Source organism: Anopheles merus, chromosome 2R (genome assembly GCF_017562075.2).
Source record: "Anopheles merus strain MAF chromosome 2R, AmerM5.1, whole genome shotgun sequence".
Lineage (NCBI taxonomy): Eukaryota > Metazoa > Arthropoda > Insecta > Diptera > Culicidae > Anopheles > Anopheles merus.
The window spans coordinates 61,169,514-61,194,575 of NC_054082.1; the positions used below are offsets into that span (position 1 = coordinate 61,169,514).

The 25,062-nt window shown below is 47.3% G+C and overlaps 2 protein-coding genes across 2 annotated transcripts; one reads left to right on the forward strand and one right to left on the reverse strand.

The window, feature by feature from the left end:
- The first annotated feature begins 7,925 nt into the window (after nt 1-7,925).
- LOC121600816 (uncharacterized protein K02A2.6-like) lies at nt 7,926-10,936 on the forward strand. Its single transcript, XM_041929589.1, has 4 exons — nt 7,926-8,658; nt 9,076-9,262; nt 9,438-10,749; nt 10,799-10,936. Exons 1-4 carry the CDS (start codon nt 7,926-7,928, stop codon nt 10,934-10,936), a joined length of 2,370 nt encoding a protein of 789 aa, XP_041785523.1.
- A 4,404-nt stretch (nt 10,937-15,340) lies between these two features.
- On the reverse strand, nt 15,341-18,351 carry LOC121600826 (uncharacterized protein K02A2.6-like). The gene is made up of 4 exons (XM_041929600.1): nt 17,619-18,351; nt 17,015-17,201; nt 15,528-16,839; nt 15,341-15,478 (listed from the first exon to the last, which is right to left on the reverse strand). Exons 1-4 carry the CDS (start codon nt 18,349-18,351, stop codon nt 15,341-15,343), a joined length of 2,370 nt encoding a protein of 789 aa, XP_041785534.1.
- Between the last annotated feature and the right edge of the window lie 6,711 nt (nt 18,352-25,062).

Here is a 25,062-nt window from a genome sequence, read left to right on the forward strand (position 1 = left end):
ACTTCATCTGATGGGTGAGTTCCAGTGCGACGTCAGCATCAACGGAAAAACTGCTCGAGGCAGATGTTTCGTCACGACGACTGCCAACCTCAACCTTCTCGGCATCGACTGGATTGACCTGTTCAAGCTGTGGTCAGTTCCTCTCGACTCCGTTTGCAATCATGTAACGACGAAGGACATCAGCTCACACGCAACGTCACTCAACCTACTCTTCCAGCGGCTCAAAGAGTATGGTTTCCACGTGAAGGCTGAGAAGTGTCATTTCTTTCAATCACAACTCGGCTATTTGGGGCACATTGTGGACAAACAAGGCATTCGTCCAGACCCCGAGAAAGTGAAGGCTATTGCTGCACTTCCACCGCCAACCAACGTTCCCGAGCTTCGATCGTACCTGGGTGCGGTCAACTTCTACGGTAGGTTCGTGCGCAACATTCACGAATTGCGGCATCCAATGGACCAGCTGTTGAAGAAGGACGTGAAATGGCAGTGGACCCCGGCATGCCAACAGGCTTTCGACCAGTTCAAAAGGACGCTTCAATCAAACCTGCTGCTAATGCATTACGACCCTAAGCTTCCAATCATCGTGGCTGCGGATGCATCAAGCACAGGCATCGGGGCAGTCATCTTTCACCAGTTCCCTGATGGCAGCATGAAGGCAGTACAACACGCTTCGAGGACGCTCGCACCCGCGGAGCTTAATTATGGACAACCAGAGAAGGAAGCGCTTGCGTTGGTCTATGCAGTGACCAAATTCCACAAGTATCTGTTGGGACGCCATTTCACACTGCTGACTGACCACAAGCCACTACTTTCCATCTTCGGTTCTATGAAGGGGATTCCCCTACACACTGCGAACCGACTACAACGGTGGGCTCTCACGATGCTGAATTACGACTTCGAGATTCAGCATGTATCCACCAACGAATTCGGATGTGCAGATCTGTTGTCCCGACTGATCGACCAGACCATCCAACCCGAAGAAGAATACGTTATCGCTGCGCTGAGCATTGAGGAAGATTTGGTAAGCATTCTTGCTGACACAACAGAAAAGGTTCCTGTTTCATTTGCAGCATTGCAAAAGGCTACAACAACCGACGCCACACTCCAATCTGTTGCTCAACACATACGCGACGGATGGCCCAGCTGCTCCAAGAACCTTTCCGCTGCAGTTCAACCGTATTTTCTACGACGGGAATCGCTCAGCATGATTGACGGATGTGTCATGTTCGGCAACAGAGTCATCGTTCCGGCCCAGTTTCGACGAAGGATCCTGCAACAGTTTCATCGAGGCCATCCGGGAATTGTTCGGATGAAGGCAATTGCACGAAGCTTTGTGTACTGGCCTGGCATCGATAACGAATTGAGGATTTCGTAAAACGCTGCAATCCGTGTTCGACTGCTGGCAAGACTCCCACCAAGACCACGTTGGAATCTTGGACAGTACCTACCAAACCATGGTCGAGGATCCATATCGACTACGCAGGTCCGGTAGATGGAGTTTACTTCCTGATCATAGCGGATCCCTACTCCAAGTGGCCTGAGGTATACATGACCAAAACAACAACAGCGAAAGCCACGATCAAATTGCTGAAGCAATCATTCGCAACATTCGGAGTTCCGGAAGTAATCGTTTCGGACAACGGCACCCAGTTTTCAAGCCACGAATTCTTGACGTTCTGCACTAGTGAAGGTATTCGACACATTCGAATTGCTCCATACCATCCACAATCTAACGGTCTTGCTGAAAGATTTGTGGACACGTTGAAAAGAAGCCTTCGAAAAATTCGTTCGGGGGGAGAGACGCTCGAAGAAGCTCTAGTCACTTTCTTACAAGTGTACCGCTCCACTCCTTCCAGTGATCTGGGTGGAAAATCCCCGGCTGAATTGATGTTCAACAGACCTCTTCGTACTGTTTCCGCATTGCTACGGCCAACCACAAGTGAAGATGGTCACACAGTGCGAAGAGATAGAACATTGCAGAACGATGCGTTCAACCGCAAGAACGGGGCTGTCAAGAGAAGTTTTCAGCACGGAGAATCGGTTTACGTAAAGGTTCATCAAGCAAATTCTTGGCAATGGAAACCTGGCACCATAATTGAAAAGATCGGTTCTGTCAACTACAACATTTTCCTTGAGGATCAACAACGACTGATAAGATCGCATGCCAACCAGCTCAAGTCGCGCTTCACCGAAACCAGCCAACATACCGATCAGTCTACTCCACTATCTATCTTTTTCGACAATTTCGGCATACAATTTCCTGTTGAAGTACCATCAACCGAAATTTATGCAGATGTTTATTCACAGGATGAAGAAGCAGTAGCCGTCAGCCAGAGCAACTCCTTCTTAACAGAAGATATTTCAGAAGATGAACACGAAAACAGCGACGGTTCAATGGTCGTACCAGTAGACAACGAACAAACTCCTGTACCAGTAGAACTAAGCGAACAGGCAACAACCACAATGGACAGACCGCGACGAACAATCCAACTTCCTGCTCGCTTCAAGCCCTATTGGATGTTCAAACCTTAAGGGGGGAAATGTTGGATCCCAGTTACCACAGGGATAATGGAACACATAGCAACACTTAGCAAGCATAGCAACCATGCGGTATAAAAGGAGCCGATAGCTCATCACCGCTTTACTCTTAAGTTGACTTTCAAATACAAAACTATAACTAGAAGCTGTGTGCAATAGTCCGAGTAGTTCGGACATATCATTAAGTATGCTGTTCAATCTCCCAACAGCTGTGTGCCAGTACCCCCTCCTCCCGGTCATCAGTTACCATGTACAGGAGCCTCATCTCATCTTTCCCCCGATTCCCCTAATCCGCCACTGTCATGAACACCTTCCTTTCTTTGACCAATGAATCATAACATTCCGGAAGACAACACAGACTTTCCAGTATGCCGGTTTCACAATCAGCTTGCGTTCTAGATGCCGGCGGAACGGTGTGTTGAGGAAAACGAGCGCCGGGCTGAACGTGATAATGCGAATAAAGGTTCTGTGCGTTGCACAGCAAACCCTCCAGCGTGAGCTAGCGATTCCGTAGTCATTTTTACATTGCAGCGTTTGAACTCATTGCGCTTTTTTGGTTTGATTTGAGAAAATGCAACTTCATCGCCGCAATGTTTGTTAACGGTTTTTTAAGCGCCACAGCAGCTCATCAGCATTGACCACACGCGAGAAAGAGATAGCGCTATGGAGCGAAAAAGCACGGACGACGGCTGACAGCGATTGGCCGTCTGACGCACCAACACAACTAAACCTTCGACAGCCCCCTCTGGCGAGGGGTATGAGGCAGAGTCAGGGACGGGCAGCTCGAAATGCTGCTCGACAAATTTGCCGTAGGAGGGAAAAAGAAGGCCTGAGAAAATGCGCGAAAGGGCATGATTTCTTCCGTCGCTTTGCACAGGGGTATTTATAGCACTTTTTAGGTGCGGAACGAGCGCCATCTGTTGAAGAAATGGATGAACTATTTCAGACATCGGAGCAAAAAAACGGTAAAAAAATTCAAAAATTTTGGCGCCCATTCTTCCTCCTCTTCCTCTCACTCCCTTTCCCCACCTTGCCTTGCCTTACTTGCGCTTCAGCCCGTGCCTTCCGCCGCCAGCTGATTGGGTGTTGTGGTGTATGCGTTGATTCATATATGTGTATTGCGGTTGTGTATTGTAATTGGTGGGTGTTAGCATTTATTTATTGTGTGTGACCTTGACGATGCGGGAGAAGCTGGTTCATTTTGGGATTTAAAGTATTATCGGTGTATGGATGGTTTATTGTTTTCGTGCCGCTGCTGATGAGGCCATTTAATGCCCGTGCCAATCGAGGGTGAAGAAGCCAATTTCAAACAAGCGTACGAGAACGTCTAACACTAATCTAATATTTTTTTTATTTGAACATGTTTGATGCTTCAACGACCTTCTAAGCATCATGTAGCACGATGTAAAGTGGCAATAAAATATTTTTTAATGTGCCAAAATCTGTCTCGAATTTTCGGGTCGCGACACACACACAACGCGGGGAAAGTGACCGTTCACTCTATCATGCCGCGATCCCCCTCCCCTCCCAGTGCTTTGCATGAGGATGCGCTACAAGATAAGCCAGCAATTCTTCCGATAAGGTAGCGGAAATCGATCGTGCGTGTACGCGCGTTCGGGGGAGCGTTCTCGCGTACGCGCGTGCATGCGTGCGTGCGCGTGTGTGTGTGTGCGTGCGGGAACCCCAAAACTGTTTGATTCTGATGCGTGCATTGTCACCGGCTGCGTCTACACACTCCATGCATTCTCAGAAAACGCACTGTACGCTGCCCGATCGATTACCGCTACGATCGAAGCAAACGTGCGTGTGATATGTAGCACATTTCTTTCCAATTCAGCTAGCGGCCGCAGTGGAAACAACATTTTGAATTGAGTCCATATAAAAGAGAATTCTGGTTTGGTTTATTACTGTGCGCGTAAGCTGCTCCACCTGTCCGTCCAGAATCTGGCGGCTTGTTGGCTTGGAGTCGGTATCATGACGCCGAGCGACCGGCACTGCCTTCGGCTCGGTAGGTTCATGTTTTGGTCGATTGCATTCCGTGCATTTGTCGCGCCACAGCGGTAGACCCGACAGCACCAAAGTCAAAACAAAAACCTTTCCCGAATGTGGACTGCTATGCTAAGTTCTTCTTCTTCTTATTATTATAATAATTATTATTGTTGGCGTAATGGCCTACGCGATCATGCCGGCCTTTTCAGCCGGATAGTCACCCCTTGCTACGGCGGACAGTTCATACGCGGTTAGAACCCACGACGGGCATGCAGATGTGAGGAATGACGGCGGTGCCGCGGGACCGCTCCTATCCAGCGGGTAACTTGCATACTACCACATTGTCTCCTTCCCGATGCATACGCTGCAGGCAGGGGGAAGGATGCACTTTCACAATAAAAAACACCGTCAACACCGTACAAGTGGACAGAGTATTAGTGACAAGGACCCCGGAAAAATGGTCGTTGTGGCCAAGTGGCTGGAGAGTCATTTGCCCCCCCCCCTCCCCCCTCATGCCGGAAATAATTGTAGGGCCTGTGACCGATGAGCGTAGGGGTCCCATGGTCGAAGCCCGCGCCCACCGTCAATTTAAGTGTAGGATCCCAGTTACCACAGGGATAATGGAACACATAGCAACACTTAGCAAGCATAGCAACCATGCGGTATAAAAGGAGCCGATAGCTCATCACCGCTTTACTCTTAAGTTGACTTTCAAATACAAAACTATAACTAGAAGCTGTGTGCAATAGTCCGAGTAGTTCGGACATATCATTAAGTATGCTGTTCAATCTCCCAACAGCTGTGTGCCAGTACCCCCTCCTCCCGGTCATCAGTTACCATGTACAGGAGCCTCATCTCATCTTTCCCCCGATTCCCCTAATCCGCCACTGTCATGAACACCTTCCTTTCTTTGACCAATGAATCATAACATTCCGGAAGACAACACAGACTTTCCAGTATGCCGGTTTCACAATCAGCTTGCGTTCTAGATGCCGGCGGAACGGTGTGTTGAGGAAAACGAGCGCCGGGCTGAACGTGATAATGCGAATAAAGGTTCTGTGCGTTGCACAGCAAACCCTCCAGCGTGAGCTAGCGATTCCGTAGTCATTTTTACATTGCAGCGTTTGAACTCATTGCGCTTTTTTGGTTTGATTTGAGAAAATGCAACTTCATCGCCGCAATGTTTGTTAACGGTTTTTTTAAGCGCCACAGCAGCTCATCAGCATTGACCACACGCGAGAAAGAGATAGCGCTATGGAGCGAAAAAGCACGGACGACGGCTGACAGCGATTGGCCGTCTGACGCACCAACACAACTAAACCTTCGACAGCCCCCTCTGGCGAGGGGTATGAGGCAGAGTCAGGGACGGGCAGCTCGAAATGCTGCTCGACAAATTTGCCGTAGGAGGGAAAAAGAAGGCCTGAGAAAATGCGCGAAAGGGCATGATTTCTTCCGTCGCTTTGCACAGGGGGTATTTATAGCACTTTTTAGGTGCGGAACGAGCGCCATCTGTTGAAGAAATGGATGAACTATTTCAGACATCGGAGCAAAAAAACGGTAAAAAAATTCAAAAATTTTGGCGCCCATTCTTCCTCCTCTTCCTCTCACTCCCTTTCCCCACCTTGCCTTGCCTTACTTGCGCTTCAGCCCGTGCCTTCCGCCGCCAGCTGATTGGGTGTTGTGGTGTATGCGTTGATTCATATATGTGTATTGCGGTTGTGTATTGTAATTGGTGGGTGTTAGCATTTATTTATTGTGTGTGACCTTGACGATGCGGGAGAAGCTGGTTCATTTTGGGATTTAAAGTATTATCGGTGTATGGATGGTTTATTGTTTTCGTGCCGCTGCTGATGAGGCCATTTAATGCCCGTGCCAATCGAGGGTGAAGAAGCCAATTTCAAACAAGCGTACGAGAACGTCTAACACTAATCTAATATTTTTTTTATTTGAACATGTTTGATGCTTCAACGACCTTCTAAGCATCATGTAGCACGATGTAAAGTGGCAATAAAATATTTTTTAATGTGCCAAAATCTGTCTCGAATTTTCGGGTCGCGACACACACACAACGCGGGGAAAGTGACCGTTCACTCTATCATGCCGCGATCCCCCTCCCCTCCCAGTGCTTTGCATGAGGATGCGCTACAAGATAAGCCAGCAATTCTTCCGATAAGGTAGCGGAAATCGATCGTGCGTGTACGCGCGTTCGGGGGAGCGTTCTCGCGTACGCGCGTGCATGCGTGCGTGCGCGTGTGTGTGTGTGCGTGCGGGAACCCCAAAACTGTTTGATTCTGATGCGTGCATTGTCACCGGCTGCGTCTACACACTCCATGCATTCTCAGAAAACGCACTGTACGCTGCCCGATCGATTACCGCTACGATCGAAGCAAACGTGCGTGTGATATGTAGCACATTTCTTTCCAATTCAGCTAGCGGCCGCAGTGGAAACAACATTTTGAATTGAGTCCATATAAAAGAGAATTCTGGTTTGGTTTATTACTGTGCGCGTAAGCTGCTCCACCTGTCCGTCCAGAATCTGGCGGCTTGTTGGCTTGGAGTCGGTATCATGACGCCGAGCGACCGGCACTGCCTTCGGCTCGGTAGGTTCATGTTTTGGTCGATTGCATTCCGTGCATTTGTCGCGCCACAGCGGTAGACCCGACAGCACCAAAGTCAAAACAAAAACCTTTCCCGAATGTGGACTGCTATGCTAAGTTCTTCTTCTTCTTATTATTATAATAATTATTATTGTTGGCGTAATGGCCTACGCGATCATGCCGGCCTTTTCAGCCGGATAGTCACCCCTTGCTACGGCGGACAGTTCATACGCGGTTAGAACCCACGACGGGCATGCAGATGTGAGGAATGACGGCGGTGCCGCGGGACCGCTCCTATCCAGCGGGTAACTTGCATACTACCACATTGTCTCCTTCCCGATGCATACGCTGCAGGCAGGGGGAAGGATGCACTTTCACAATAAAAAACACCGTCAACACCGTACAAGTGGACAGAGTATTAGTGACAAGGACCCCGGAAAAATGGTCGTTGTGGCCAAGTGGCTGGAGAGTCATTTGCCCCCCCCCTCCCCCCTCATGCCGGAAATAATTGTAGGGCCTGTGACCGATGAGCGTAGGGGTCCCATGGTCGAAGCCCGCGCCCACCGTCAATTTAAGTGTAGGATCCCAGTTACCACAGGGATAATGGAACACATAGCAACACTTAGCAAGCATAGCAACCATGCGGTATAAAAGGAGCCGATAGCTCATCACCGCTTTACTCTTAAGTTGACTTTCAAATACAAAACTTTAACTAGAAGCTGTGTGCAATAGTCCGAGTGGTTCGGACACATCAATTTGGCGACGAGGATTTTGAAATTTTGAAGCACAACGAAAGAAGCGATGGCAGAACTACAGCAAGCAATCCTTTTGATGACGGAACTCCTGCAGAAGCTAGCACAGCCGAACAATACGGAGCAAACTCTCGAATCCTTGGCAACCAACATCAGTGAATTTTCGTTCGACCCGGAAAATGGAATCACTTTCGAAAAGTGGTACAGCCGGTATACGGATCTTTTCGAATCGGATGCCAAGAATTTAGACGATTCCGCCAAGGTACGCCTGCTGTTAAGGAAGTTGGACACACCATCCCACGTCAGGTACGTCAACTTCATCTTGCCGAAGCTTCCCAAAGACGTCGATTTTGCTGGCAACGTCAAGATACTATCGCAAATGTTCGGCACACACACCTCCATTTTTAACAAGCGGTACCAGTGCCTCCAGCTAGTAAAATCTGAAGCAGAGGACATCATTAGCTACGCAGGGAAGGTGAATCGTTCATGCGAAGATTTCGACTTCAAAAATATGAACATCGATCAGTTCAAGTGCTTGGTGTTTGTGAGTGGCCTTAAGGGTCATGCCTACGCCGACACGCGTCCAAGGCTTCTTTCCCGGATTGAATGTGAAACAGCAGAAACTCCCGTGAATCTTCAGACCTTGATTAACGAATATCAACGACTCGTTAATCTCAAGGAGGACACATCGATGATTGAGCGCCAGTCAAGCTCGAAACAAGCGGTTCACGCTGTCCAGGAGAAGGGAAGGTTTCATCATCCACACACTTCAAAAACGGAAGGTAAGCTGCCTCGCACCCCTTGTTGGCAATGCGGATAAATGCATTTTGTCCGGAACTGTCCGTTTTCGGAGCACCAGTGCAAACAGTGCAACCGAATTGGCCACAAGGAAGGCTATTGCGGCTGTTATTCCAAACGGCAGACAGTTCCAGGCGGAGGGGAAAAGAAAACATCGAATCAGTCACCATCGAATCAGCCATCAAATCAGCAAACGAATCAGCCAGCAAATAGACAAAACAACCCTCGGAAAGTCAACGCTAGAGGAGTATACATCGTGAACCACATTGTGAACCACATCGCTAACCGTTCCAGTAACCGAAAGTACGTGCCTACTTTGATCAACGGCGTGGCTACCAGGCTCCAACTGGACACAGCAAGCGATATCACGGTGATATCAAAGCAAACCTGGAACAACTTAGGTAACCTTTCAATCATCAAACCGACGATCCAAGCAATCAACGCGTCGGGCAAACCACTTCATCTGATGGGTGAGTTCCAGTGCGACGTCAGCATCAACGGAAAAACTGCTCGAGGCAGATGTTTCGTCACGACGACTGCCAACCTCAACCTTCTCGGCATCGACTGGATTGACCTGTTCAAGCTGTGGTCAGTTCCTCTCGACTCCGTTTGCAATCAAGTAACGACGAAGTCGATCGATCAGCAGATTAGTGAATTTCGAGCAAAGCATGCAAATGTTTTCATTGATTCACTGGGACTCCGCAGGAAATTGAAGGTAAAGCTTTTTCTCAAACCAAATGCTAAACCTATTTTCTGTCCAAAGCGCCCAGTTCCTTTCAACACCATTCCATTGGTCGATGCTGAACTCACACGATTACAATCTATGGTTCGAGGATCCTGTCGATTTCTCCGAATGGGCTGCTCCCATCGTGGCAGTGCGCAAACCTAACGGTCGAGTGCGTATATGTGCAGACTACTCGACGGGGCTAAACGAGGCGTTGGAACCAAATCACTATCCGCTTCCGACGCCGGAGGAAATTTTCGCCCAACTCAACGGCAGCACCGTTTTCAGCATCGTCGATCTTTCCGATGCGTATCTGCAGCTTGAGGTGGATGACGACTCCAAGAAGCTGCTCACAATCAACACGCATCGAGGATTGTTCCGGTTCAATCGTCTGGCTCCCGGAGTGAAATCTGCGCCGGGCGTATTTCAACGTGTGGTGGATGGAATGATAGCAGACATACCTGGTGTCCGCTCTTTCATCGATGATGTCATCGTGTTTGGAAAGGACATCAGCTCACACGCAACGTCACTCAACCTACTCTTCCAGCGGCTCAAAGAGTATGGTTTCCACGTGAAGGCTGAGAAGTGTCATTTCTTTCAATCACAACTCGGCTATTTGGGGCACATTGTGGACAAACAAGGCATTCGTCCAGACCCCGAGAAAGTGAAGGCTATTGCTGCACTTCCACCGCCAACCAACGTTCCCGAGCTTCGATCGTACCTGGGTGCGGTCAACTTCTACGGTAGGTTCGTGCGCAACATTCACGAATTGCGGCATCCAATGGACCAGCTGTTGAAGAAGGACGTGAAATGGCAGTGGACCCCGGCATGCCAACAGGCTTTCGACCAGTTCAAAAGGACGCTTCAATCAAACCTGCTGCTAATGCATTACGACCCTAAGCTTCCAATCATCGTGGCTGCGGATGCATCAAGCACAGGCATCGGGGCAGTCATCTTTCACCAGTTCCCTGATGGCAGCATGAAGGCAGTACAACACGCTTCGAGGACGCTCGCACCCGCGGAGCTTAATTATGGACAACCAGAGAAGGAAGCGCTTGCGTTGGTCTATGCAGTGACCAAATTCCACAAGTATCTGTTGGGACGCCATTTCACACTGCTGACTGACCACAAGCCACTACTTTCCATCTTCGGTTCTATGAAGGGGATTCCCCTACACACTGCGAACCGACTACAACGGTGGGCTCTCACGATGCTGAATTACGACTTCGAGATTCAGCATGTATCCACCAACGAATTCGGATGTGCAGATCTGTTGTCCCGACTGATCGACCAGACCATCCAACCCGAAGAAGAATACGTTATCGCTGCGCTGAGCATTGAGGAAGATTTGGTAAGCATTCTTGCTGACACAACAGAAAAGGTTCCTGTTTCATTTGCAGCATTGCAAAAGGCTACAACAACCGACGCCACACTCCAATCTGTTGCTCAACACATACGCGACGGATGGCCCAGCTGCTCCAAGAACCTTTCCGCTGCAGTTCAACCGTATTTTCTACGACGGGAATCGCTCAGCATGATTGACGGATGTGTCATGTTCGGCAACAGAGTCATCGTTCCGGCCCAGTTTCGACGAAGGATCCTGCAACAGTTTCATCGAGGCCATCCGGGAATTGTTCGGATGAAGGCAATTGCACGAAGCTTTGTGTACTGGCCTGGCATCGATAACGAAATTGAGGATTTCGTAAAACGCTGCAATCCGTGTTCGACTGCTGGCAAGACTCCCACCAAGACCACGTTGGAATCTTGGACAGTACCTACCAAACCATGGCCGAGGATCCATATCGACTACGCAGGTCCGGTAGATGGAGTTTACTTCCTGATCATAGCGGATCCCTACTCCAAGTGGCCTGAGGTATACATGACCAAAACAACAACAGCGAAAGCCACGATCAAATTGCTGAAGCAATCATTCGCAACATTCGGAGTTCCGGAAGTAATCGTTTCGGACAACGGCACCCAGTTTTCAAGCCACGAATTCTTGACGTTCTGCACTAGTGAAGGTATTCGACACATTCGAATTGCTCCATACCATCCACAATCTAACGGTCTTGCTGAAAGATTTGTGGACACGTTGAAAAGAAGCCTTCGAAAAATTCGTTCGGGGGGAGAGACGCTCGAAGAAGCTCTAGTCACTTTCTTACAAGTGTACCGCTCCACTCCTTCCAGTGATCTGGGTGGAAAATCCCCGGCTGAATTGATGTTCAACAGACCTCTTCGTACTGTTTCCGCATTGCTACGGCCAACCACAAGTGAAGATGGTCACACAGTGCGAAGAGATAGAACATTGCAGAACGATGCGTTTAACCGCAAGAACGGGGCTGTCAAGAGAAGTTTTCAGCACGGAGAATCGGTTTACGTAAAGGTTCATCAAGCAAATTCTTGGCAATGGAAACCTGGCACCATAATTGAAAAGATCGGTTCTGTCAACTACAACATTTTCCTTGAGGATCAACAACGACTGATAAGATCGCATGCCAACCAGCTCAAGTCGCGCTTCACCGAAACCAGCCAACATACCGATCAGTCTACTCCACTATCTATCTTTTTCGACAATTTCGGCATACAATTTCCTGTTGAAGTACCATCAACCGAAATTTATGCAGATGTTTATTCACAGGATGAAGAAGCAGTAGCCGTCAGCCAGAGCAACTCCTTCTTAACAGAAGATATTTCAGAAGATGAACACGAAAACAGCGACGGTTCAATGGTCGTACCAGTAGACAACGAACAAACTCCTGTACCAGTAGAACTAAGCGAACAGGCAACAACCACAATGGACAGACCGCGACGAACAATCCAACTTCCTGCTCGCTTCAAGCCCTATTGGATGTTCAAACCTTAAGGGGGGAAATGTTGGATCCCAGTTACCACAGGGATAATGGAACACATAGCAACACTTAGCAAGCATAGCAACCATGCGGTATAAAAGGAGCCGATAGCTCATCACCGCTTTACTCTTAAGTTGACTTTCAAATACAAAACTATAACTAGAAGCTGTGTGCAATAGTCCGAGTAGTTCGGACATATCATTAAGTATGCTGTTCAATCTCCCAACAGCTGTGTGCCAGTACCCCCTCCTCCCGGTCATCAGTTACCATGTACAGGAGCCTCATCTCATCTTTCCCCCGATTCCCCTAATCCGCCACTGTCATGAACACCTTCCTTTCTTTGACCAATGAATCATAACATTCCGGAAGACAACACAGACTTTCCAGTATGCCGGTTTCACAATCAGCTTGCGTTCTAGATGCCGGCGGAACGGTATGTTGAGGAAAACGAGCGCCGGGCTGAACGTGATAATGCGAATAAAGGTTCTGTGCGTTGCACAGCAAACCCTCCAGCGTGAGCTAGCGATTCCGTAGTCATTTTTACATTGCAGCGTTTGAACTCATTGCGCTTTTTTGGTTTGATTTGAGAAAATGCAACTTCATCGCCGCAATGTTTGTTAACGGTTTTTTAAGCGCCACAGCAGCTCATCAGCATTGACCACACGCGAGAAAGAGATAGCGCTATGGAGCGAAAAAGCACGGACGACGGCTGACAGCGATTGGCCGTCTGACGCACCAACACAACTAAACCTTCGACAGCCCCCTCTGGCGAGGGGTATGAGGCAGAGTCAGGGACGGGCAGCTCGAAATGCTGCTCGACAAATTTGCCGTAGGAGGGAAAAAGAAGGCCTGAGAAAATGCGCGAAAGGGCATGATTTCTTCCCCTGTGCAAAGCGACGGAAGAAATCATGCCCTTTCGCGCATTTTCTCAGGCCTTCTTTTTCCCTCCTACGGCAAATTTGTCGAGCAGCATTTCGAGCTGCCCGTCCCTGACTCTGCCTCATACCCCTCGCCAGAGGGGGCTGTCGAAGGTTTAGTTGTGTTGGTGCGTCAGACGGCCAATCGCTGTCAGCCGTCGTCCGTGCTTTTTCGCTCCATAGCGCTATCTCTTTCTCGCGTGTGGTCAATGCTGATGAGCTGCTGTGGCGCTTAAAAAAACCGTTAACAAACATTGCGGCGATGAAGTTGCATTTTCTCAAATCAAACCAAAAAAGCGCAATGAGTTCAAACGCTGCAATGTAAAAATGACTACGGAATCGCTAGCTCACGCTGGAGGGTTTGCTGTGCAACGCACAGAACCTTTATTCGCATTATCACGTTCAGCCCGGCGCTCGTTTTCCTCAACACACCGTTCCGCCGGCATCTAGAACGCAAGCTGATTGTGAAACCGGCATACTGGAAAGTCTGTGTTGTCTTCCGGAATGTTATGATTCATTGGTCAAAGAAAGGAAGGTGTTCATGACAGTGGCGGATTAGGGGAATCGGGGGAAAGATGAGATGAGGCTCCTGTACATGGTAACTGATGACCGGGAGGAGGGGGTACTGGCACACAGCTGTTGGGAGATTGAACAGCATACTTAATGATATGTCCGAACTACTCGGACTATTGCACACAGCTTCTAGTTATAGTTTTGTATTTGAAAGTCAACTTAAGAGTAAAGCGGTGATGAGCTATCGGCTCCTTTTATACCGCATGGTTGCTATGCTTGCTAAGTGTTGCTATGTGTTCCATTATCCCTGTGGTAACTGGGATCCAACATTTCCCCCCTTAAGGTTTGAACATCCAATAGGGCTTGAAGCGAGCAGGAAGTTGGATTGTTCGTCGCGGTCTGTCCATTGTGGTTGTTGCCTGTTCGCTTAGTTCTACTGGTACAGGAGTTTGTTCGTTGTCTACTGGTACGACCATTGAACCGTCGCTGTTTTCGTGTTCATCTTCTGAAATATCTTCTGTTAAGAAGGAGTTGCTCTGGCTGACGGCTACTGCTTCTTCATCCTGTGAATAAACATCTGCATAAATTTCGGTTGATGGTACTTCAACAGGAAATTGTATGCCGAAATTGTCGAAAAAGATAGATAGTGGAGTAGACTGATCGGTATGTTGGCTGGTTTCGGTGAAGCGCGACTTGAGCTGGTTGGCATGCGATCTTATCAGTCGTTGTTGATCCTCAAGGAAAATGTTGTAGTTGACAGAACCGATCTTTTCAATTATGGTGCCAGGTTTCCATTGCCAAGAATTTGCTTGATGAACCTTTACGTAAACCGATTCTCCGTGCTGAAAACTTCTCTTGACAGCCCCGTTCTTGCGGTTAAACGCATCGTTCTGCAATGTTCTATCTCTTCGCACTGTGTGACCATCTTCACTTGTGGTTGGCCGTAGCAATGCGGAAACAGTACGAAGAGGTCTGTTGAACATCAATTCAGCCGGGGATTTTCCACCCAGATCACTGGAAGGAGTGGAGCGGTACACTTGTAAGAAAGTGACTAGAGCTTCTTCGAGCGTCTCTCCCCCCGAACGAATTTTTCGAAGGCTTCTTTTCAACGTGTCCACAAATCTTTCAGCAAGACCGTTAGATTGTGGATGGTATGGAGCAATTCGAATGTGTCGAATACCTTCACTAGTGCAGAACGTCAAGAATTCGTGGCTTGAAAACTGGGTGCCGTTGTCCGAAACGATTACTTCCGGAACTCCGAATGTTGCGAATGATTGCTTCAGCAATTTGATCGTGGCTTTCGCTGTTGTTGTTTTGGTCATGTATACCTCAGGCCACTTGGAGTAGGGATCCGCTATGATCAGGAAGTAAACTCCATCTACCGGACCTGCGTAGTCGATATGGATCCTCGACCATGGTTTGGTAGGTACTGTCCAAGATTCCAACGTGGTCTTGGTGGGAGTCTTGCCAGCAGTCGAACACGGATTGCAGCGTTTTACGAAATCCTCAATTTCGTTATCGATGCCAGGCCAGTACACAAAGCTTCGTGCAATTGCCTTCATCCGAACAATTCCCGGATGGCCTCGATGAAACTGTTGCAGGATCCTTCGTCGAAACTGGGCCGGAACGATGACTCTGTTGCCGAACATGACACATCCGTCAATCATGCTGAGCGATTCCCGTCGTAGAAAATACGGTTGAACTGCAGCGGAAAGGTTCTTGGAGCAGCTGGGCCATCCGTCGCGTATGTGTTGAGCAACAGATTGGAGTGTGGCGTCGGTTGTTGTAGCCTTTTGCAATGCTGCAAATGAAACAGGAACCTTTTCTGTTGTGTCAGCAAGAATGCTTACCAAATCTTCCTCAATGCTCAGCGCAGCGATAACGTATTCTTCTTCGGGTTGGATGGTCTGGTCGATCAGTCGGGACAACAGATCTGCACATCCGAATTCGTTGGTGGATACATGCTGAATCTCGAAGTCGTAATTCAGCATCGTGAGAGCCCACCGTTGTAGTCGGTTCGCAGTGTGTAGGGGAATCCCCTTCATAGAACCGAAGATGGAAAGTAGTGGCTTGTGGTCAGTCAGCAGTGTGAAATGGCGTCCCAACAGATACTTGTGGAATTTGGTCACTGCATAGACCAACGCAAGCGCTTCCTTCTCTGGTTGTCCATAATTAAGCTCCGCGGGTGCGAGCGTCCTCGAAGCGTGTTGTACTACCTTCATGCTGCCATCAGGGAACTGGGGAAAGATGACTGCCCCGATGCCTGTGCTTGATGCATCCGCAGCCACGATGATTGGAAGCTTAGGGTCGTAATGCATTAGCAGCAGGTTTGATTGAAGCGTCCTTTTGAACTGGTCGAAAGCCTGTTGGCATGCCGGGGTCCACTGCCATTTCACGTCCTTCTTCAACAGCTGGTCCATTGGATGCCGCAATTCGTGAATGTTGCGCACGAACCTACCGTAGAAGTTGACCGCACCCAGGTACGATCGAAGCTCGGGAACGTTGGTTGGCGGTGGAAGTGCAGCAATAGCCTTCACTTTCTCGGGGTCTGGACGAATGCCTTGTTTGTCCACAATGTGCCCCAAATAGCCGAGTTGTGATTGAAAGAAATGACACTTCTCAGCCTTCACGTGGAAACCATACTCTTTGAGCCGCTGGAAGAGTAGGTTGAGTGACGTTGCGTGTGAGCTGATGTCCTTTCCAAACACGATGACATCATCGATGAAAGAGCGGACACCAGGTATGTCTGCTATCATTCCATCCACCACACGTTGAAATACGCCCGGCGCAGATTTCACTCCGGGAGCCAGACGATTGAACCGGAACAATCCTCGATGCGTGTTGATTGTGAGCAGCTTCTTGGAGTCGTCATCCACCTCAAGCTGCAGATACGCATCGGAAAGATCGACGATGCTGAAAACGGTGCTGCCGTTGAGTTGGGCGAAAATTTCCTCCGGCGTCGGAAGCGGATAGTGATTTGGTTCCAACGCCTCGTTTAGCCCTGTCGAGTAGTCTGCACATATGCGCACTCGACCGTTAGGTTTGCGCACTGCCACGATGGGAGCAGCCCATTCGGAGAAATCGACAGGATCCTCGAACCATAGATTGTAATCGTGTGAGTTCAGCATCGACCAATGGAATGGTGTTGAAAGGAACTGGGCGCTTTGGACAGAAAATAGGTTTAGCATTTGGTTTGAGAAAAAGCTTTACCTTCAATTTCCTGCGGTGTCCCAGTGAATCATTGAAAACATTTGCATGCTTTGCTCGAAATTCACTAATCTGCTGATCGATCGACTTCGTCGTTACTTGATTGCAAACGGAGTCGAGAGGAACTGACCACAGCTTGAACAGGTCAATCCAGTCGATGCCGAGAAGGTTGAGGTTGGCAGTCGTCGTGACGAAACATCTGCCTCGAGCAGTTTTTCCGTTGATGCTGACGTCGCACTGGAACTCACCCATCAGATGAAATGGTTTGCCCGACGCGTTGATTGCTTGGATCGTCGGTTTGATGATTGAAAGGTTACCTAAGTTGTTCCAGGTTTGCTTTGATATCACCGTGATATCGCTTGCTGTGTCCAGTTGGAGCCTGGTAGCCACGCCGTTGATCAAAGTAGGCACGTACTTTCGGTTACTGGAACGGTTAGCGATGTGGTTCACAATGTGGTTCACGATGTATACTCCTCTAGCGTTGACTTTCCGAGGGTTGTTTTGTCTATTTGCTGGCTGATTCGTTTGCTGATTTGATGGCTGATTCGATGGTGACTGATTCGATGTTTTCTTTTCCCCTCCGCCTGGAACTGTCTGCCGTTTGGAATAACAGCCGCAATAGCCTTCCTTGTGGCCAATTCGGTTGCACTGTTTGCACTGGTGCTCCGAAAACGGACAGTTCCGGACAAAATGCATTTATCCGCATTGCCAACAAGGGGTGCGAGGCAGCTTACCTTCCGTTTTTGAAGTGTGTGGATGATGAAACCTTCCCTTCTCCTGGACAGCGTGAACCGCTTGTTTCGAGCTTGACTGGCGCTCAATCATCGATGTGTCCTCCTTGAGATTAACGAGTCGTTGATATTCGTTAATCAAGGTCTGAAGATTCACGGGAGTTTCTGCTGTTTCACATTCAATCCGGGAAAGAAGCCTTGGACGCGTGTCGGCGTAGGCATGACCCTTAAGGCCACTCACAAACACCAAGCACTTGAACTGATCGATGTTCATATTTTTGAAGTCGAAATCTTCGCATGAACGATTCACCTTCCCTGCGTAGCTAATGATGTCCTCTGCTTCAGATTTTACTAGCTGGAGGCACTGGTACCGCTTGTTAAAAATGGAGGTGTGTGTGCCGAACATTTGCGATAGTATCTTGACGTTGCCAGCAAAATCGACGTCTTTGGGAAGCTTCGGCAAGATGAAGTTGACGTACCTGACGTGGGATGGTGTGTCCAACTTCCTTAACAGCAGGCGTACCTTGGCGGAATCGTCTAAATTCTTGGCATCCGATTCGAAAAGATCCGTATACCGGCTGTACCACTTTTCGAAAGTGATTCCATTTTCCGGGTCGAACGAAAATTCACTGATGTTGGTTGCCAAGGATTCGAGAGTTTGCTCCGTATTGTTCGGCTGTGCTAGCTTCTGCAGGAGTTCCGTCATCAAAAGGATTGCTTGCTGTAGTTCTGCCATCGCTTCTTTCGTTGTGCTTCAAAATTTCAAAATCCTCGTCGCCAAATTGATGTGTCCGAACTACTCGGACTATTGCACACAGCTTCTAGTTAAAGTTTTGTATTTGAAAGTCAACTTAAGAGTAAAGCGGTGATGAGCTATCGGCTCCTTTTATACCGCATGGTTGCTATGCTTGCTAAGTGTTGCTATGTGTTCCATTATCCCTGTGGTAACTGGGATCCTACACTTAAATTGACGGTGGGCGCGGGCTTCGACCATGGGACCCCTACGCTCATCGGTCACAGGCCCTACAATTATTTCCGGCATGAGGGGGGAGGGGGGGGGGCAAATGACTCTCCAGCCACTTGGCCACAACGACCATTTTTCCGGGGTCCTTGTCACTAATACTCTGTCCACTTGTACGGTGTTGACGGTGTTTTTTATTGTGAAAGTGCATCCTTCCCCCTGCCTGCAGCGTATGCATCGGGAAGGAGACAATGTGGTAGTATGCAAGTTACCCGCTGGATAGGAGCGGTCCCGCGGCACCGCCGTCATTCCTCACATCTGCATGCCCGTCGTGGGTTCTAACCGCGTATGAACTGTCCGCCGTAGCAAGGGGTGACTATCCGGCTGAAAAGGCCGGCATGATCGCGTAGGCCATTACGCCAACAATAATAATTATTATAATAATAAGAAGAAGAAGAACTTAGCATAGCAGTCCACATTCGGGAAAGGTTTTTGTTTTGACTTTGGTGCTGTCGGGTCTACCGCTGTGGCGCGACAAATGCACGGAATGCAATCGACCAAAACATGAACCTACCGAGCCGAAGGCAGTGCCGGTCGCTCGGCGTCATGATACCGACTCCAAGCCAACAAGCCGCCAGATTCTGGACGGACAGGTGGAGCAGCTTACGCGCACAGTAATAAACCAAACCAGAATTCTCTTTTATATGGACTCAATTCAAAATGTTGTTTCCACTGCGGCCGCTAGCTGAATTGGAAAGAAATGTGCTACATATCACACGCACGTTTGCTTCGATCGTAGCGGTAATCGATCGGGCAGCGTACAGTGCGTTTTCTGAGAATGCATGGAGTGTGTAGACGCAGCCGGTGACAATGCACGCATCAGAATCAAACAGTTTTGGGGTTCCCGCACGCACACACACACACGCGCACGCACGCATGCACGCGCGTACGCGAGAACGCTCCCCCGAACGCGCGTACACGCACGATCGATTTCCGCTACCTTATCGGAAGAATTGCTGGCTTATCTTGTAGCGCATCCTCATGCAAAGCACTGGGAGGGGAGGGGGATCGCGGCATGATAGAGTGAACGGTCACTTTCCCCGCGTTGTGTGTGTGTCGCGACCCGAAAATTCGAGACAGATTTTGGCACATTAAAAAATATTTTATTGCCACTTTACATCGTGCTACATGATGCTTAGAAGGTCGTTGAAGCATCAAACATGTTCAAATAAAAAAAATATTAGATTAGTGTTAGACGTTCTCGTACGCTTGTTTGAAATTGGCTTCTTCACCCTCGATTGGCACGGGCATTAAATGGCCTCATCAGCAGCGGCACGAAAACAATAAACCATCCATACACCGATAATACTTTAAATCCCAAAATGAACCAGCTTCTCCCGCATCGTCAAGATCACACACAATAAATAAATGCTAACACCCACCAATTACAATACACAACCGCAATACACATATATGAATCAACGCATACACCACAACACCCAATCAGCTGGCGGCGGAAGGCACGGGCTGAAGCGCAAGTAAGGCAAGGCAAGGTGGGGAAAGGGAGTGAGAGGAAGAGGAGGAAGAATGGGCGCCAAAATTTTTGAATTTTTTTACCGTTTTTTTGCTCCGATGTCTGAAATAGTTCATCCATTTCTTCAACAGATGGCGCTCGTTCCGCACCTAAAAAGTGCTATAAATACGCTGGCTATCGTAGTTTTGGCTGAAGTCTAGCGTATTTTTTTGCGTATTTTTTGACACAAAACGACGCAAAAAACTACGCAGGAAACTGCTCGAATTTGCGTAGCGGGATAGCAAATACAAAATATTTCTTTGTAACTACGTGCAATTTTTTGTTTCTATCCCAAGTGCCACAAATCCACTAAACGACCACTAAACGGCTTCTAAACGACTCAAGTTCTCTACCTAAACGGAATATAGAAAGACTTCGTTTAGCAGACGCCAAACGACTCATGCATTCTAAAAATAGCAAAAAAGCTGGTGGCGCTATCTGTTGGTGGGATACCCCAACCAGTTGAGCTTCATCGCTTGGAGGAGAGCTTTCTCATTTCCTCTGTACTGTTGTATGGTTTCGCATTGAAGTTATGCATCGCTAGAACTAGAACGGCGATACGATTGTTTAAATACTAAACTCCAACGGAAACCACCAGCACTGAAGCAAGTGAGATTTGAGCAATGGTCATTGGTGTTGATACCCACCCCAAGCGCCACAGATTAAGCTTAAACGACTGGAAAATTGAATATCCATAGGAAAAAAATGAAAGCTTCACAGCTTCATTGGTTTGATCAATAGATGGCGTATTACAACTCATCATTATATTGCTATCCTTTTCTTGCAATGTGTTTCGACAAGTTTCATCTTATAATGACCTATATAGCCTTCTAACTTTCTGAGCAAAAATCTATGTGAATGGTCGTGTGGTCAGATACGTGGGTATCAACACCAACGACCATTACTCAAATCTCACTTGCTTCAGTACTGGTGGTTTCCGTTGGAGTTTAGTATTTAAACAATCGTATCGCCGTTCTAGTTCTAGCGATGCATAACTTCAATGCGAAACCATACAACAGTACAGAGGAAATGAGAAAGCTCTCCTCCAAGCGAGGAAGCTCCACAGGTTGGGTATCCCACAAACAGATGGCGCCACCAGCTTTTTTGCTATTTTTAGAATGCATGAGTCGTTTGCCGTCTGCTAAACGAAGTCTTTCTATATTCCGTTTAGGTAGAGAATTTGAGGCGTTTAGAAGGCGTTTAGTGGTCGTTTAGTGGATTAGTGGCACTTGGGACGTATCTAACCACACGACCATTTATATAGATTTTTGCTCAGAAAGTTAGAAGGCTATATAGGTCATAATAAAATGCAACTTGTCGAAACACATTGCAAGAAAAGGATAGCAATATAATGATGAGTTGTAATACGCCATCTATTGATCAAACCAATGAAGCTGTGGAGCTTTCATTTTTTTTCTATGGATATTCAATTTTCCAGTCGTTTAAGCTTAATCTGTGGCGCTTGGGATTGAGTTTAGAGAAAAGATGAGATATATTAACAAAAGATTTGACAATTTGTTTAAGCACGAAATGTAAAATCATGTGAGTAAGAGTGTAATATGTTTGATGACTGTTACGATATGTTCGATTTTGGGACGGTTGCCATGTAGTATCTTTGAACTCGCGTTGGCCAGGGGTGACCTTCAAACATCGTTTAAGAAAGGTCATCGTTTTCCAATTTAAGCAAAACTGAGGTGGATGACCAACGTCACATGCCAGGTGAGGGTGGATGGAAAACTCTCAGGACCTTTTGCTACCACCAAAGGTCTGCGCCAGGGGGACGGGCTTGCCTGTCTCCTATTCAACTTGGCGCTAGAGAGGGCCATCCGCGACTCGAGGGTGGAGACTACGGGAACCATCTTCTATAAGTCAACCCAGATCCTGGCATACGCTGATGATATAGACATCATTGGTCTGCGGCTCTCCTATGTAGCAGAAGCCTACCAAGGGATCGAGCAGGCGGCAGAGAACCTCGGATTGCAGATAAACGATGCAAAGACCAAACTGATGGTGGCAACATCAGTGGGCCCGCCAACAAATAATCCGAATCTACGTAGGCGTGACGTACAGATAGGTGAACGCACTTTTGAAGTCGTCCCACAATTCACCTATCTTGGGTCAAAGGTCAGCAACAACAACAGCATGGAAGCTGAGTTGCGCGCAAGGATGCTGGCTGCCAACCGGTCATTCTATAGCCTGAAAAAACAGTTTACCTCAAAGAACCTGTCGCGACGGACGAAGCTGGGACTATATAGTACCTATATAGTACCAGTACTCACATACGCCTCTGAGACATGGACACTGTCCAAACCTGACGAAACCCTCTTAGCCGCGTTCGAGAGGAAGATGCTCAGAAGGATACTTGGCCCCGTATGTGTGGAAGGACAATGGAGGAGCCGCTATAATGACGAGCTATACGAGATGTACGGCGACCTCACTGTCGTACAGCGTATAAAGCTCGCCAGGCTCCGGTGGGCTGGCCATGTTATACGCATGGAAACGAACGACCCAGCCCGTAAAGTCTTTTTAGGCCGTCCACAAGGACAGAGGAGGCGTGGTAGGCCCAAATTGAGGTAGCAAGATGGCGTGGAGGCGTCCGCCATTAAGGCCGGGATAACGGACTGGCAGACGAAGGCGCGAGACCGTGAGCGGTTTCGGACACTCCTGAGGCAGGCCAAGACCGCAAAGCGGTTGTAGTGCCGGATAATCGAATCGAATCGAATCGAGGTGAATACTGTTTGTAAGCGGGATTTCGGCCCTTGATCGTCCAGGCGATCATAGAAACCTTTAAGAGGTTTCTCTTACTGGAAACGTTGGAGTTTAGAGGCCTTACCTTGGGCAGGGGGACATATCTAAACTCTTTAAATGAGAACTCGATAGATGTAGGATGGGCATAGTCCTATCCTGACAGTCCGAACGAATCTGACTTGCCATGATCGGAGTTGGTTTTATTTATACTCAAAAGAAGTTAAGGGTTTCTCACAGTTGGTTCCGGGTTTTATGTTGGAAAGTTATTGTTTTCACTCAGCTAGTTACGTTTGTCTTTTGTTGACAAGAACGATGGTTCTTGTCACTAAGTTCCTGTTTTGGGTTTAATGCTTCTACTTTTCCTGCTTTGGGTTATAATGCATAAACTGTTCCTGCTTATGTTGTACGTTTCGGTTGGTTCTGTTAAGTGTGTCACAATTGTTTTTATATTAACGGTGTGGCTTGAGCTCTTCCGGGTGTTTATGGTATGATCTGATTTACTGAATGTGTTATAATGAATGTGTTACAACGGTGTGACTTGGCTTTCCAAAGTGTGTTACTATGTGTCTATGGCTGATAGTGTGTATTACAATATGTTCTGTATTGCAGATATGCTACAAGAGCTCGAATCTCACGTAAATTGTCCATGCAGCTCGTATATAATGAGTAATTAACGTGAAAATTGCAAAAAAAAATAATTTCCTGGTTTTTATCCTCAAAAACGTAGAAAAAAAACACTGAATTTTTAACGTCCGGACTAATATCGCCCACTGTGCACTCAACCCGAACCCCAAACGCAGCGGTATATATGCATTATACCTTGACCGCTGGAGCACCCGGTGTGCTAGATGAACTGTCATAGAATAAAGCTCTCTTCTTGGCGCGACATTGAACTGAACAGACGTAAGCCACTGACTTCTGTGTATAATTAATTCTGTGCTCTTCCGAATTGTGCTAAATATTATTAAAACGGCCAATTAACCTTCCGCCACCCGTAAAACGCTTGGTCGTTACAAATTATAGAATTAATTTACGGAATAACACGGAAGAACACACTTAAATCTATGTTTTAATGTTAAATACGAACTCGCAAAGCCCAAAATATATATTTAAAGAATATTTAATTAAAAAAATGTGGTAGATAAATTAAATGAACCATTTTAAAAACTGTAAACAGTGTTTGAATCCTGGGGACTTTACGTCACGTGACGAATTGTCAAAAAGCACTAGATTCCATCATCTGATATTTTTAAATCTATCGTGTAGGGTTGTATGGCTGAAATTTAGTTTACGCCGTAGTGTACCGTAGCAATAGACGATGCGCAATCTCAGATTGCGCATATATTCGTTTTATCAAAACATATGTCATTTCGCTTAGCCAACCCTGAGCTATAAACGTCATTTCCATACAATTTCAGATTGCGCCAAGATTGCGCATTAATTTTCAAGATTATATGTCCGAGATATATTAATTTTTTTTGACAGATAAATATATCAAACCGACCCGTTTGACAGATAAATATATGCGCAATCTGACATTGCGCATTGTCTATTGCTACGGTTACGCTTCGTGTGACGTCCATATAACCCAGTCAAACAAATCTAAGGTGGATTTAAAAATATCAGGTTGTGGACTCTAGTGCATTGTGAAGATTTTGCATTGTGGACTCTACCCAGTCAGACAAATCGGACTTAATTTACCCCTATGTTACCGCTAAATTACCGGTAATTTAAGAGTAATTTAATGGTAAATTAGCAGTCGTTTATTTACCCACTCGAGCAGTTTTGACAGATCATATTCCTCTATTTTCTTTTATTTTTTCGGCCAATTCGTTGATAAATAACACGAAATTTATAATATTGCAGTTTAATGGTTATATTCAATCATTTTCCTTAAGTATAAGTTAACGATTACAATGTAGTTTTTTTAGCAATTTCGACTTGAACAGCCGCTTCACCCGGAGAAGGTGATGCACAAATAGCCCTAATAAACGCAATTTCTCGGCTATTTTTACATTTAACAGTTTTGAACACATCGCCGACGTCTTCTTCCACTAAGTGATCATTAATACAATACTTTTTTTGTTCTTATTTATATCTTTTACTGCAACAAACGACAACACTTCGTACCGCTAAATTGCTCTTAAATTTCTGTTATGACCAAG